Source organism: Cricetulus griseus, chromosome 4 (genome assembly GCF_003668045.3).
Source record: "Cricetulus griseus strain 17A/GY chromosome 4, alternate assembly CriGri-PICRH-1.0, whole genome shotgun sequence".
Classification (NCBI taxonomy): domain Eukaryota; kingdom Metazoa; phylum Chordata; class Mammalia; order Rodentia; family Cricetidae; genus Cricetulus; species Cricetulus griseus.
In genome coordinates this window covers 133,092,408-133,104,713 of record NC_048597.1, presented here as the reverse complement: position 1 = coordinate 133,104,713, position 12,306 = coordinate 133,092,408, and the positions used below count along the sequence as shown (strand labels likewise).

Genomic DNA, 12,306 nt, shown 5'->3' with positions numbered 1-12,306 from the left:
GGTTTGATTTTGATGGTTTGGCTGAATCTAGAAATTTATCTATTTTTGTTAGGTTTTACAACTAATTTTGAATTTCTTTCTTTTTTTTCTTTTTGAATTAGAAAGAAAATTATTTTACATGTCAATCCCAGGTCCCTCTCCCTCCCCTCCTCCCCTGCCCCCCCCCAACTAACACCCTACCTATCCCATACCCTTTCTGCTCCCCAGGGAGGGTGAGGCCTTCCATAGGGGGTCTTCAAAGTCTGTCATATTCTTTGGCATAGGGCCTAGGCTAACTACCTTATGTCTAGGCTCAGGGAGTATCCCTTCATGTGGGAAGGGCTCCTAAAGTCCGTTCCTATGGTAGTGATAAGTACTGATTCACTACAAGAGGTCCCATAGTTTTCCAAGGTCTCCTCACTAACATCCACATTCAGGGGGTCTGGATCAGTCCCATGCTGGTTTCCCAGCTATCAGTCTGGGGATTGAATTTCTTTGATGTCTGCTTTTATGTTTCCTGTTCACTTATGATTTTCTTAAATTGTTTTTGCTCTTTATTTTTGATTTTGGTTAGTTAGGCCATAGATCTGCGAAACTTGTTACATTCTCAAAGTTCCAACTCTTTATTTTTATTTTTTCAAAGTTCCAACTCTTATATTGTTGATTCTATGTATTGCTTATTTTGTTTTTTTCTATTTAATTAATTTCTACATTGGTTTTTAAATGTTTCTTGCTGCTTACTGGGTTTGGTTTGTTTTTTGTAGCTTTTCCAAATTTTTGAGTTGTATCAAATCATTAATTTTTGTCCCTTCCATCCAGATCCATCTTTTTTCTGTCTCTCATTAGAAAACAAATTTAATATTATATGATATGATAAAAATAAAGGCAGAGAAATTGGAATAGAACAACAACAACAACAACAACAAAAACCAGAAGTAAAAGAGCCCCCCAAAGGCCCAAGAAACATAAAAACTAAGTCTCAGAGGCACTATTGTTTGCACACTCAGGAATTATAACAACACAGAATGGGTTAAAAAAAGCAAAAATGCCCTGACGTGATGCAATGAGACAAATAACCTTCAAAGATGTATCAAAGAGGCTATTGTGTTCATTTTATGTTGGCCATCTACAGAGAATGTGGTCTACTTAATGAGGCAGCCTTGGAGAAAACCAAATTTTCATTTGCAAGTGGTTATCATTTGAAAATAATTTCTGGGTTAAATATGGGGCTTGTGTTTACTTTTCCTTTGATCTCCAGGACCCCATCTGATACATACTGTTCTACTAAAGGGCCATAGCAAAGGGCCACTAGCAAGCCTCATGCAATCTGCCTCAGTCTTTGTGAGTTCCTAAATCCATTGGTTGTGCTGTGTTTAAAAGGCTTTGTTACCAAGGTCCTCTATCTCCTCTGGCATTTATACTCTTTCTGCCTCCTCTTCAGCATAGTTCCCTGATCCTTGAAGGAAGGGTTTTTATGGAGTCATCCTGTTTATGAATGAGTGATCCAAGGTTTTGTACACTCTGCATATTTTCTGACTGTGAGTCTCTGTATTTGTTCCCGTCTGCTGAAAGAGGAAGCTTCTCTGCTGACTGAACAAGGAAGTGATAGATGAGTATGGTAGAGTATCATTAAGGATAATTTTATTGCTATGGCCCTTTAGTAGAACAGTAGTGTTTGGTTTTCCCCTAGGGACCTGGACTATCTACTCTCTGATTCTTGATCACCCAAGCAGTGTCAAGTATGGGTTCCATCTTGTGAATTGGACCTTAAATCAAACCAAATATTTGTAGGTTACTCTCATGAGCTTTGTGCCACCATCTCACTTGTATATCTTGCATAATAGACACTATTTTAGATGAAAGGGTTTGTAGCTGGGTTGGTGTTATGTTTTTCTTTGGTAGAATGTTGAGTACCTTCTAGTACCAAGAGCACTAGTTTGCAGAGTGAAGGTTATAGGTAGGTACCACAAGCTTGACTTCTCTATGTTCAATGGGTTGTCTAGGGGTTGTATTTAGAAATATGACCTTGCTCTCAGTTTGTGGAGAGTGACCTATAGCCATGGCAACAGCCTAAATTGTTTGGAATTCCTTTGGCCATCAACTCAATTAGATGTAACCCATTCCCAATAATGGGAGCTTCATTTGGTGGAAGAGATGTCAAGTTTGGATAATGTTTCCCCATTATTTTATGATTCAATTAGATTGCCTTTATATGTGTATATGTTTACATTCATATATGTATGTGTGTATTCATATATGTATACATAATACATACATACATACATACATACATACATACATACATACATACATACTTACACATATGGGAGCTTCTACTGAATTAGACTTCCATTCTACCAGTCAAATGACCCTTAATTTTATCTGTTTGTCCATGTATTACCTTATTCACTGCTTATTTCCTTCCCTCCCTGTTTAAATCTCCCATTCTAGCCCCCATCCATAACTGTCTGTTTTCCCCTTCCTGGGGTTATCTGTACTCATCACCCCAAAGTCTCTTACTCTATACTTTATCTCTGTGGTTCTATTGAATGTAGCTTGATGATGTGAATGCATACAATATTTGTCTTCCTGAGTCTGAGATACCATACTCAGGATTAGTTTTTTTCTAGTTCCATCCATTTGCCTGTGAGCTTAATGATTTCATGTCTTTCAATGGCTGAGTAAAACTCTATTGCATAAATGTACCATATTTTCTTTATCCTTTCTTCTGTTGGGGGCATCTAAGTTATTTCCAATTTCTGGACATTATAGAGAAGCAATGAGATGGTTGTACAGCTGTCTCTGTGATAGGATGAAGCATCTTTTGGATATACCTAAGAGCAATATAGCTGGATCTTGAGGTAGATGGTTTTCCATCTTCTTGAGGAACCACCACACTGATTTTCATAGGGGCTGTGCAATTTTGTACCACAAACAACAATGTATGAATGTTCCTCTTACTCCACATGCTTGCCAACATGAGCTGCCACTTATTTTATTGATTTTAGCCACTCTGACAGGTATAAGATGAAATGTCAAAGTAGTTTTGATTTTCATTTCCCTGATGGCTAAGGATGTTGAACATACATCTTTAAGTGTTTCTCAGCCATTTGAGTTTCCGCTATTGGAAATTCTGTTTGGATCTGTACCCATTTTTAAAAATTGGGTTGTTTTCCTGATATCTAGTATCTTGAGTTCTTTATGTATTTTTGTATATTAGCTCTCTATCTGATGTAGTTGCTTAAAATCTTTCCCATTTTGTAGGCTGCTGCTTTGTTCAAGTGGTAGTGACCTTTGACATGCAGAGCTTCTCAGTTTCGTGGTCTTATTTATTAATTGTTGATATTAGTTCTTGCATTAATGGGTATTCTGTTTAGAACATCTTTTCCTGTGCCATGGTTCAAGGCTATTCTCTCCACTTTCTCCTCTTTCAGCTTCAGTGGATTTGGTTTTATGTTCAGGTCTTTGATCTATTTGGAGTTGAGTTTTGCAACTCCAAATAGTTATCACAGGGTGATAAGTTATGGAACTATTTGGGTTCTTCTACATTCAGCCATCCAATTTGACCATCATCATGTATTGAAGATGCTATCTTTTTTCCATGGCCACACATTTAGTGAATGTTTTCCATTAAGGGTCAGAGTCAAGACAGAAAAATGATGAAAATCGGTGTGTAACAAGGTTCTTTGTCCCGGCTGGCCCTGCCACTCTTCAGCCCCAAATGAACACATGGATCCTATATTAGTTATAAAACTGTTGGCTGGTGGCATGGGCTTCTCATTGGCTAGCTCTGTCTTAATTATTATTAACCCATTTCTATGGTCTTGGCTTACTGGAGAATGCCTCGGTTGTCCTCCTTTTCCGGGCTCTACATGATGACTCTGTCTGCCTATGTTTCCCAGAATTCTCCTCATCTCCTAGTCCTGCCTATACTTCCTGCCTGGCCAATCAGTGTTTATTCATCAACCAATTAGAGAAACATATACACAGAAGAATATCTCCCATCATCTGTGAAGATAGGGGACACATAAAGTGTTTTCTGATTATGAACCTTTGACTTTAATTTAGCACCTACATAATATAGCTTCAGCAATTATACTATCTAGCATTCTATGTTGGAGGGAATTCTTTTTAAAAACTAATTCTTGTTTGCTTATAGATATGATGCTGAAGTAGATAATGCATATGGAAACATCTACAGAGAGATTAAAATGTCTTAACTACCAGTGCTGATAGTTATCACCTTTACTTTCATATTTATGTTGATATATAAGATACATTATTATGATGAGTTGAGAGAATGAACTTATTTCATAAAGCTTGGATTGGTGCAAATTTGAACATAGATAAAAAGAATTTGTTGTGTGGAAAAACTCTAACATCTAACTTTCTATGTGACATTCAGGCTCATTTTTATTACATTTCACTCTTGGGCTCTAAATGAATAATGTGTCAAGGTTTGTATTTATGGTTCCCATATCCTAAAATGGACCTGCATATATAATTGTTTTAATTTTAAAACTATAAACACACCATATTTCATAAAGAACATGGACTGAGTCAGAACCAAATTTTGGTTCTTAAATAACACGTATCATTAAATAATGTCATACGTTTTGCAAATATTACTTTTATTTTACATTTAGAGAATGAATTCTTATGGACAATATGACTTTTACCATTTTATTGGTTCTGCTTAACTTCAATGCTACTTCATGAAACTTTCATCTTTCATACCTTGATGAATTCAACATTATTTTGATGTCTAGATAGTTTTATTTTTGCCTTAAAATAAGTTCTTTAAAATTTTAAGACTGTTTGACATTATCATTTATTTAACAAATTTTATTTGTTTTACTCCCCCCTATTTTCTTCTCTTATTCTTTCTCTCCCCCACTAGATCCTTTCTTCTCAAGCTCCATCTGGGAAATTCTTGCACACATGTGGATAAAACAGGGCTGCTTCTTACTTTTTGTTTGAGACAGGCTCTCACTATTGCCTTGGGTGTCCTAAAACTCACTCTGTAGACCATTCTGGCCTCAAACCCATAGAGATCTGCCTGCTCTTGCCTCCCAAGTACTGGTATTAAAGTATTGTAACCCTAAACTCAACTTTAATTACTTTTAATATAAATAATATTCCTTTAATCAGGAAAGTATGTTTCTTATTGTATATTTTAATCTTAAAGGAATATTTTCCTGTGGTCATGGTTTTGTAGGTAATGATTTTGCTATTCAAACATACTTCATTTGGGTTTTTCATATATACATATATGTATATATATATGCCAATAGAATAGAATATATGAATTATTACAGCATAGAATGATGAAATTACTCTAGGATTGAATACATAAAAACTGAGACATACTGAGAGCTGTTTATGACCATAAAATTAAATGTGGAATTTGTCAGTCAACTGCTTCTATAGAAAATTCAGAGGCATTGTTGGGTACTGATTTAATTATTTATTTATCTATGATCCTCTCTTTTGATTTCAAAAGGTGTCCAAGTAATATAGAAGAGAAAAATGTAACACATGTCTCAGAATTCCACCTCATGGGACTCTCAGATGATCCACAGCTGCAGCCTATACTCTTTGGACTGTTCCTGTTCATGTACTTGGTTACAGTGCTTGGGAACCTGCTCATCATCCTGACAGTCAGCTCTGATTCCCACCTCCACAGTCCCATGTACTTTTTCCTCTCTAACTTATCCTTGGCTGACATTAGTTTCATCTCCACCACACTACCAAAGATGATAGTGGACATCCAGACTCACAGCAGAGACATCTCCTATTCAGGATGCCTGACTCAGATGTCATTTTTTATGCTTTTTGGGTGTTTAGACAGTCTGCTTCTTACTGTGATGGCTTATGATAGGTTTGTGGCTATCTGCCATCCTTTGCACTACCAGGCCATTATGAATCCTCGTCTTTGTGGCTTGTTGGTTTTTGTGTCTGTTCTCATCAGCCTCTTGGTCTCTCAGTTGCATAATTCAATAGTATTACAACTTACCTACTTCAAGAGTGTGGACATTTCTCATTTCTTCTGTGATCCTTCTCAACTTCTCAACCTTGCTTGTTCTGATACCTTTACCAATAACATAGTTATGTATTTTGTTGGTGCCATCTCTGGTTTTCTTCCTATCTCTGGGATTTTTTTCTCTTACTATAAAATTATTTCCTCTATTCTTAGTATGCCATCACCTGGTGGGAAGTACAAAGCCTTCTCTACCTGTGGATCTCATCTGTCAGTTGTTTGCTTATTCTATGGGACTGGCCTTGGGGTATACCTCAGTTCAGCTGTCTCATTGTCTCCCAGGAAGGGTGCAATAGCATCAGTACTTTACACTGTGGTTACCCCCATGCTCAACCCTTTTATCTACAGCTTAAGAAACAGGGACATCAAGAGGGCCATGTGGCAGCTCCTCAGAAAACCAGCCTAATCTTAGGACATAGGCAATTAATTCTGTATCCTTTGTAAATCTGACTCACAAAATTCCTAATTCTTACAATACCCATGGGGTCTTTAATAATATTAAATTATTTTCATTAATATCAAATTAAAGATAATTTAATATTGATCTTTAATGTTAATCTTGGAATGTTTAATATTGCTTTAATAACCACACAATTGAAGTCAACTCTCTTTCTTATATAATCAGAAAGGAGGAAGGCAGTAAATTCTTCCTCTCTTCTGCTTTGTAGAAAAATGCCCTAACAAGCTTCCTTCCAAGCTCAGTATGTAGAGATATATAAATTGAACACTAGGGAAAACGTGCTTATTAAAAGGAATCATCATGCTGTGTGAAACACACATGACATACAATTTTATCTCATAAAAAATGGCATTTTCTACCCTTCTTTATGTGTCTCTTTAGAAATGCTCTACATGTGTTTGTTTTTATTTTCTTTGATGTGTGGTCCCTGGAAGGGTGACCATGTTACAGTGGATGACTTTATGTCCAGACATGTATAGGCATGATATTGGTCTCAGTGAATTAAAAAAGAGAACAAGAAATTGGGAGGGAGTGGGGGTTGGCCTAGGAGGAGTTGAATGGGGCATACAGGGGAATGTGACCAAAATACACTATACACAGTTATGAGACGTTCAAAGAACAAAATAAAAACATATATTAAGGATTTGATTTTATCCAGTAGATTTATACATGTTGTCTGTGAGGATGTAGGTTATTGGTTGTCAAGCCTGTATTTATAAAATTGCTCCAGGCATTTCTAAAAATTACTGATGCCTCTGGGGATCTTGCAAAGGACGTAATTCATAGCACCCACACCCGTGGCTTACACCCATCTGTAATTCTAGTTCCAGAAGATCCAGTGCAGACTTCTGCCCTTTCTAAGTACTACATGTATTTGGTGCATGCATGTATATGGAGGCAACACTCATCTGCACAAAATAAAAATATATAAATAAAAACCTTTAAAAGTACAATGCCTGTTTTTTTTATTCAGATCCTTTGATTTACTGAAGAGGTGTGTGGCTGGACATAATTTTTAAAGGCATCCAAGGCTTTTCCTGAAAAATATGCTGATATATTTATACTCATTTCCTTGCATGAAATGAAAATTTTATTTCTGGATTCAGGATTCTCTGTGACACTGACACTAATTGTGAGCTTGTATTTACCATTGTTGGACTTTATAGAGTTTTAAAATATACATGGTTAGTTCATTTTTTAAAATTGGGAAGTTATACATTTCAGTTTTTAAAATGTCTTTCTCTGTGCCCCTTCTGGAATTCCTCTTATGTAAACATTTAGCTTTATTACATCATATAAGTTCATTATTATATTTCTGCTTTTCTTCATTCTTTCTCATTGCTTCACTGATTCAATGGTTTCAAATAATATGTGCTCAAGGTCAGTGATTCTTCTTTCTGCTTAGTAGAATCTATCATATGGCATTCATATACCTTATTGACTATTTCAATTGAGTTATCATGTTCCTTAACTTTAAAATTGTTGTATTCTAATAATTTATTTGTGATTGTACCATTCTGTTCATACATCATTTCCCTAATTTTTGTCTATGTAGCATCCCCATTTATTGACTGATCTTTGTTTGAATTTGTTATTGAATAAATCATAGATGACTATTTTTTTAAAGGAAATGTGAAGAGTTGTTTTCCTATGATTTATTTCTGTGGTTGTTCCATGTTTCCTTGGTACTGTGCATAACTTGTATTTTGTTGTTGAGGTTAAAAAATGCCAATTCTCGACGGGCAGTGGTGGTGCATGCTTTTAATCCCAGCACTTGGGAGGCAGAGGCAGGCGGATCTCTGTGAGTTCAAGGACAGCCTAGCCTACAGAGAAAGTACCAGGATAGGTGCCAAACCTACACAGAAAAACCCTGTCATAAAAAAGCCAATTCTCCGAAAGTTTACAGGTTGGCTTCATATGGGGAAGGCTTTTTTCATGTAATTTTTATTTGAATTATACAAGATTGAATTACATGACAATCCTAGTTCCCTTCTCCCCCCTTCCTCCCCTATCACCTCCCAACTAAAACCCTACCTATCACATATCCTTTCTTCTAATCTACACCTGACTCAACCTTTCCGCTGCCTCATGACTTCTGCATCTTTCCTCTTCTTCCCTTCTCATTCTCGTAGCTCCCTCCATGGGGAAGGCTTTTACCAATGGACAGGCTACAAATTCTAGATGATTCCCAAACATTTCCCAATAGTTTATCTTCTCTAGGAATATGTTCATGAGTTTTTTTTTTTTAATCAAGAAGGCTTGCCTCTCTTCTCAAGAGCCCATTATCTTTTCTTTCACCCATTGTCTGGCCCTGGTACTGCATTCTCTCTGGTGCTTTTTATTTTACTTAGAAACAATCATTTCACATATTAATCTCCCCCATTCCCTCTTCCTCCCATCCTCCCATGCCCCCTACCAACCCTCCACCTCCCCCCCCCACTCCCCAAAGACGGTGAGGCCTTCCATGGGGATCATCAAAGTCTGTCACATCATTTGGGGGAGGGCCTAGGCCCTCCTTGATAATGAATTATAACAGGACATGGAATAAGAATGACGTTAGCTATTTATTGTGGGAGATTACTTACCAAAACCCAGGTTAGTCTCTGCAGCCTTTCTGAGACCTGAGCAGAACTGAAAGATAGCAAGCTTCCTCCTTCCCAGCTCTTTTATCCCACATCTTCTATGTACTCGTGACCACGCCCATTTGGCGTGGTCAGTGTTATAGGTAGTTGGGATCTCTCCCTACACCTTCTCTGTGTATCTGGGCTGAAATAGTATCCCTCCACAGGGAATGGGCTCCCAAAATCCATTTGTGTACTAGTGATAAATACTGGTTCCACTGTTAGAGGTCACATAGCTTGCCCAGGCTTTCTAACTGGCACCCACATTCATAGGGTGCCAGTCCAATTCTGGTTCCCCAGCTTTATGACTGGGGTCCTGTGCTCTTGCTAGGTCAGGTCAGCTGGTTCTGTAGGTTTCTCCAGCCCGGTCTTGACTGTTTTGCTCATCCCTCCTCCCTCTCCACAACTGGATTCCAGGAGTAAGTATGGCTCAGTGATTAGCTGTGGGTGCCTGTTTCTGCTTCTATAAGCTACTGGATGAAGGCTAAGGGGGCCTGGTTTGGTCCTATGTTGGTTCCCCAGCTTCTAGACCGGCGTCCATGATTTCCTAAGTTCTCAGGTTAGCTGTTTCTGCAGGTTTTCCCAGCATAGTCTTGACCCCTTTGTTGGTCACTCCTCCCTCTCTGAAGCTGGATTCCAGGAGTTGGGCTCAGTGTTTAGCTGTGGATCTCTGCTTCTGCTCCCATCAGCTCCTGGATGAAGGCTCTAGGATGGCATTTAGGGTAGTCATCGTTCTCATTATAGGGGAAGGGCATTTAAGGTAACCTCTAGTTTTGCTTGTGAACCTGTACTGTCATTTCAAATGTATTGTCATTAATTTCAGTGCTTCAAGACATGAAACACACAAACTAGTTCTTTAGGAGCACAATAAAAAGGTAAACACAAAAATTTAGACAAATATTTTACCTAAGTATTCATTCTAAGATAGAACCTAGGAGTTGGAAACTTTCTCCCAATTTTACCATTTGGTTTTTGCCAGTGGGATCCTCTCTGGTAGGCAAATGTAACAAACTTTCTTATTCACTGTGATGTTGCTATTGGGTTTACACTTCCCTGAAATGCTGATCTTTCTTTTTTGTTGTTGTTGTTATTTTTCTCCATTTTAAATTTAAATTAGAAACAAGGTTGTTTTACATGTCAATCCCAGTTCCCTCTCCTTCCCCTCCTCCCCTGACCCCCAACTAACCCCCTACCTATCCCATACCCTTTCTGCTCACCAGGGTGAGTGAGGCCTTCCACAGGGGGTCTTCAGAGTCTGTCGTATCCTTTGGGATAGGGCCTAGGCTCACCCCTATGTGTCTAGGTTCAGGGAGTATCCCTATATGTGGAATGGGCTCCCAAAGTCCATTCCTATGCTAGGGATAAGTACTGATCCACTACAAGAGGCCCCATAGATTTCTGAGGTCTCCTCACTGACACCCACGTTCATAGGGTCTGGATCAGTCCCATGCTGGTTTACCAGCTATCAGTCTGGGGACCAAGAACTCCCCGTTGTTCAGGTCAATGTTGTTCTTTCTTAACCAGTTCATGGAGTTCCCATAATGCTATTTGCTACATGTGTTTTTTGTTAGATGACTGAAGTCTAGAGCTATCTGTCATTTTACTGTTGTTATTATGGCCAAAACTCTGTTTCAAAAAACAGAGTTGATTAGCTGAAAATACACATACAAATTCTAAAGAAAACACATTTTGGAGGGAAATGAATTTGATGAGAAAAGTAAGAACACACTAGGGACATTCGTTGACTGTGGATAAAGAATTATCTTGCTGCTGGGAGATAAAACAAGATCTTTTTAAAATTTCTGAGTAAATGTACAGGATCTGCATGCAGAGATCTGCTGAAATATCTGTGCTGTAACATGGCAGTCTTCTGGGAAAACTTGGTTGAAAACATGGTGGTTTGATGGGTTGTGTAATGTGCTGGGCAGAAAAGGTTTATGATGATAATCCTGTAGCACTTATGGAAAGGACATCATGGGTGCTCATGTTCATGCAAACTTCTTTAGGTGATATAAAAGTAAATTTCATCCCATGCATTAAGTCTTTCAGAGTTTTTATCTTCTCTTCCTAGAGACATCTAATAAGGAGGTATATATGTAACTTTGTTACTGAGCCCAGAACCTCAGCTCTTACTGCTCACTGAATGTGACCGGCAAGGGAATCTCTTTCCTTCCTTTATTATGCTTCATTACCAAGGAAGCATACTTCAGAAATGTTATAGAGCTCATCATGTATTGCATGTACCATGGGAAACACTGATTTACAACCAACAGTTTATTGGACTAGGTATACTAAATTGTCCCAAAATGTAAAATTTCACCAAAGGAGCCAATGAAGTTTATAAAATTGGTTTATGGAGGGTCTCAAAAGATTATCAGCAAGAATTCCTTTTAACTTTTACTTTTAGTTTTAATTTTTACTGTTTTTTGTTTTATTTCTAGACAGAGTTTCTCTGTGTAACAGCTCTGGTTGTGCTGGTACCCACTTCATAGACCAGACTGGCCTTGGACTCACAGAGATCCACCTGCACCTGCCTCTGCCTCCCGAGTGCTGTGATTAAAGGCAAGTGCCACCATGCCTGACTTAATTCTTAAAATTTTGTTTATGAGATTATAATATAATGACAACATTTATCCCTTCCTTCTCTTTCCTTAAAACCCTCTCATATATCCCTCCTCAATTGTCTTTAAATTAATGGCCTCTTTTTTATTGTTATTGTGTGTATATATGTATTTGTATATTTTAAGCATGTGTATTTTCCTGCATATTTTTCTGTGTACCACATGTGTACAGTGACTGTAGAGGCCAGAGGCCATCAGGGTCCCTGGAACTGGAGTTATCCATAGTTGTGAACCACCATATGCATCCTGGGAACTGAAGTCAGATCATCTGGGAGAACAGCAAGTGAACATAACTGTTGAGCAATCTCTCTAGCACTCTAACACTCATCCCAATTTGAACATTATATAGAATATACCTATATAAAAGCATAGTAATCCATATGTTTAAATGTTGCGATTCATATGAAAAAAGGAAAAGGACTTGCTTCCTGTTGCCTTTTATGTTATAAAATAAGTATACAAACATCAAGAGTTTTGCCCTAAATAGTTCTATTGGAAGGAAATTTTAGAACTGAAGACTCAATTCAATTACTAAAAGTTCATATTTCTTGCATACATAAAATACTAGCATGAAGGTCTGGGTCC

General features: G+C 37.8%; 1 protein-coding gene across 1 annotated transcript; it reads left to right on the top strand.

Annotated features, from left to right (window-relative positions):
- Positions 1 to 3,635: 3,635 nt before the first annotated feature.
- LOC100766497 (olfactory receptor 18) lies at positions 3,636 to 6,425 on the top strand. The gene is made up of 2 exons (XM_027411661.1): positions 3,636 to 3,648; positions 5,500 to 6,425. The coding sequence occupies exons 1-2, from the start codon at positions 3,636 to 3,638 to the stop codon at positions 6,423 to 6,425; spliced, it is 939 nt and encodes a 312-aa protein (XP_027267462.1).
- Positions 6,426 to 12,306: the final 5,881 nt, after the last annotated feature.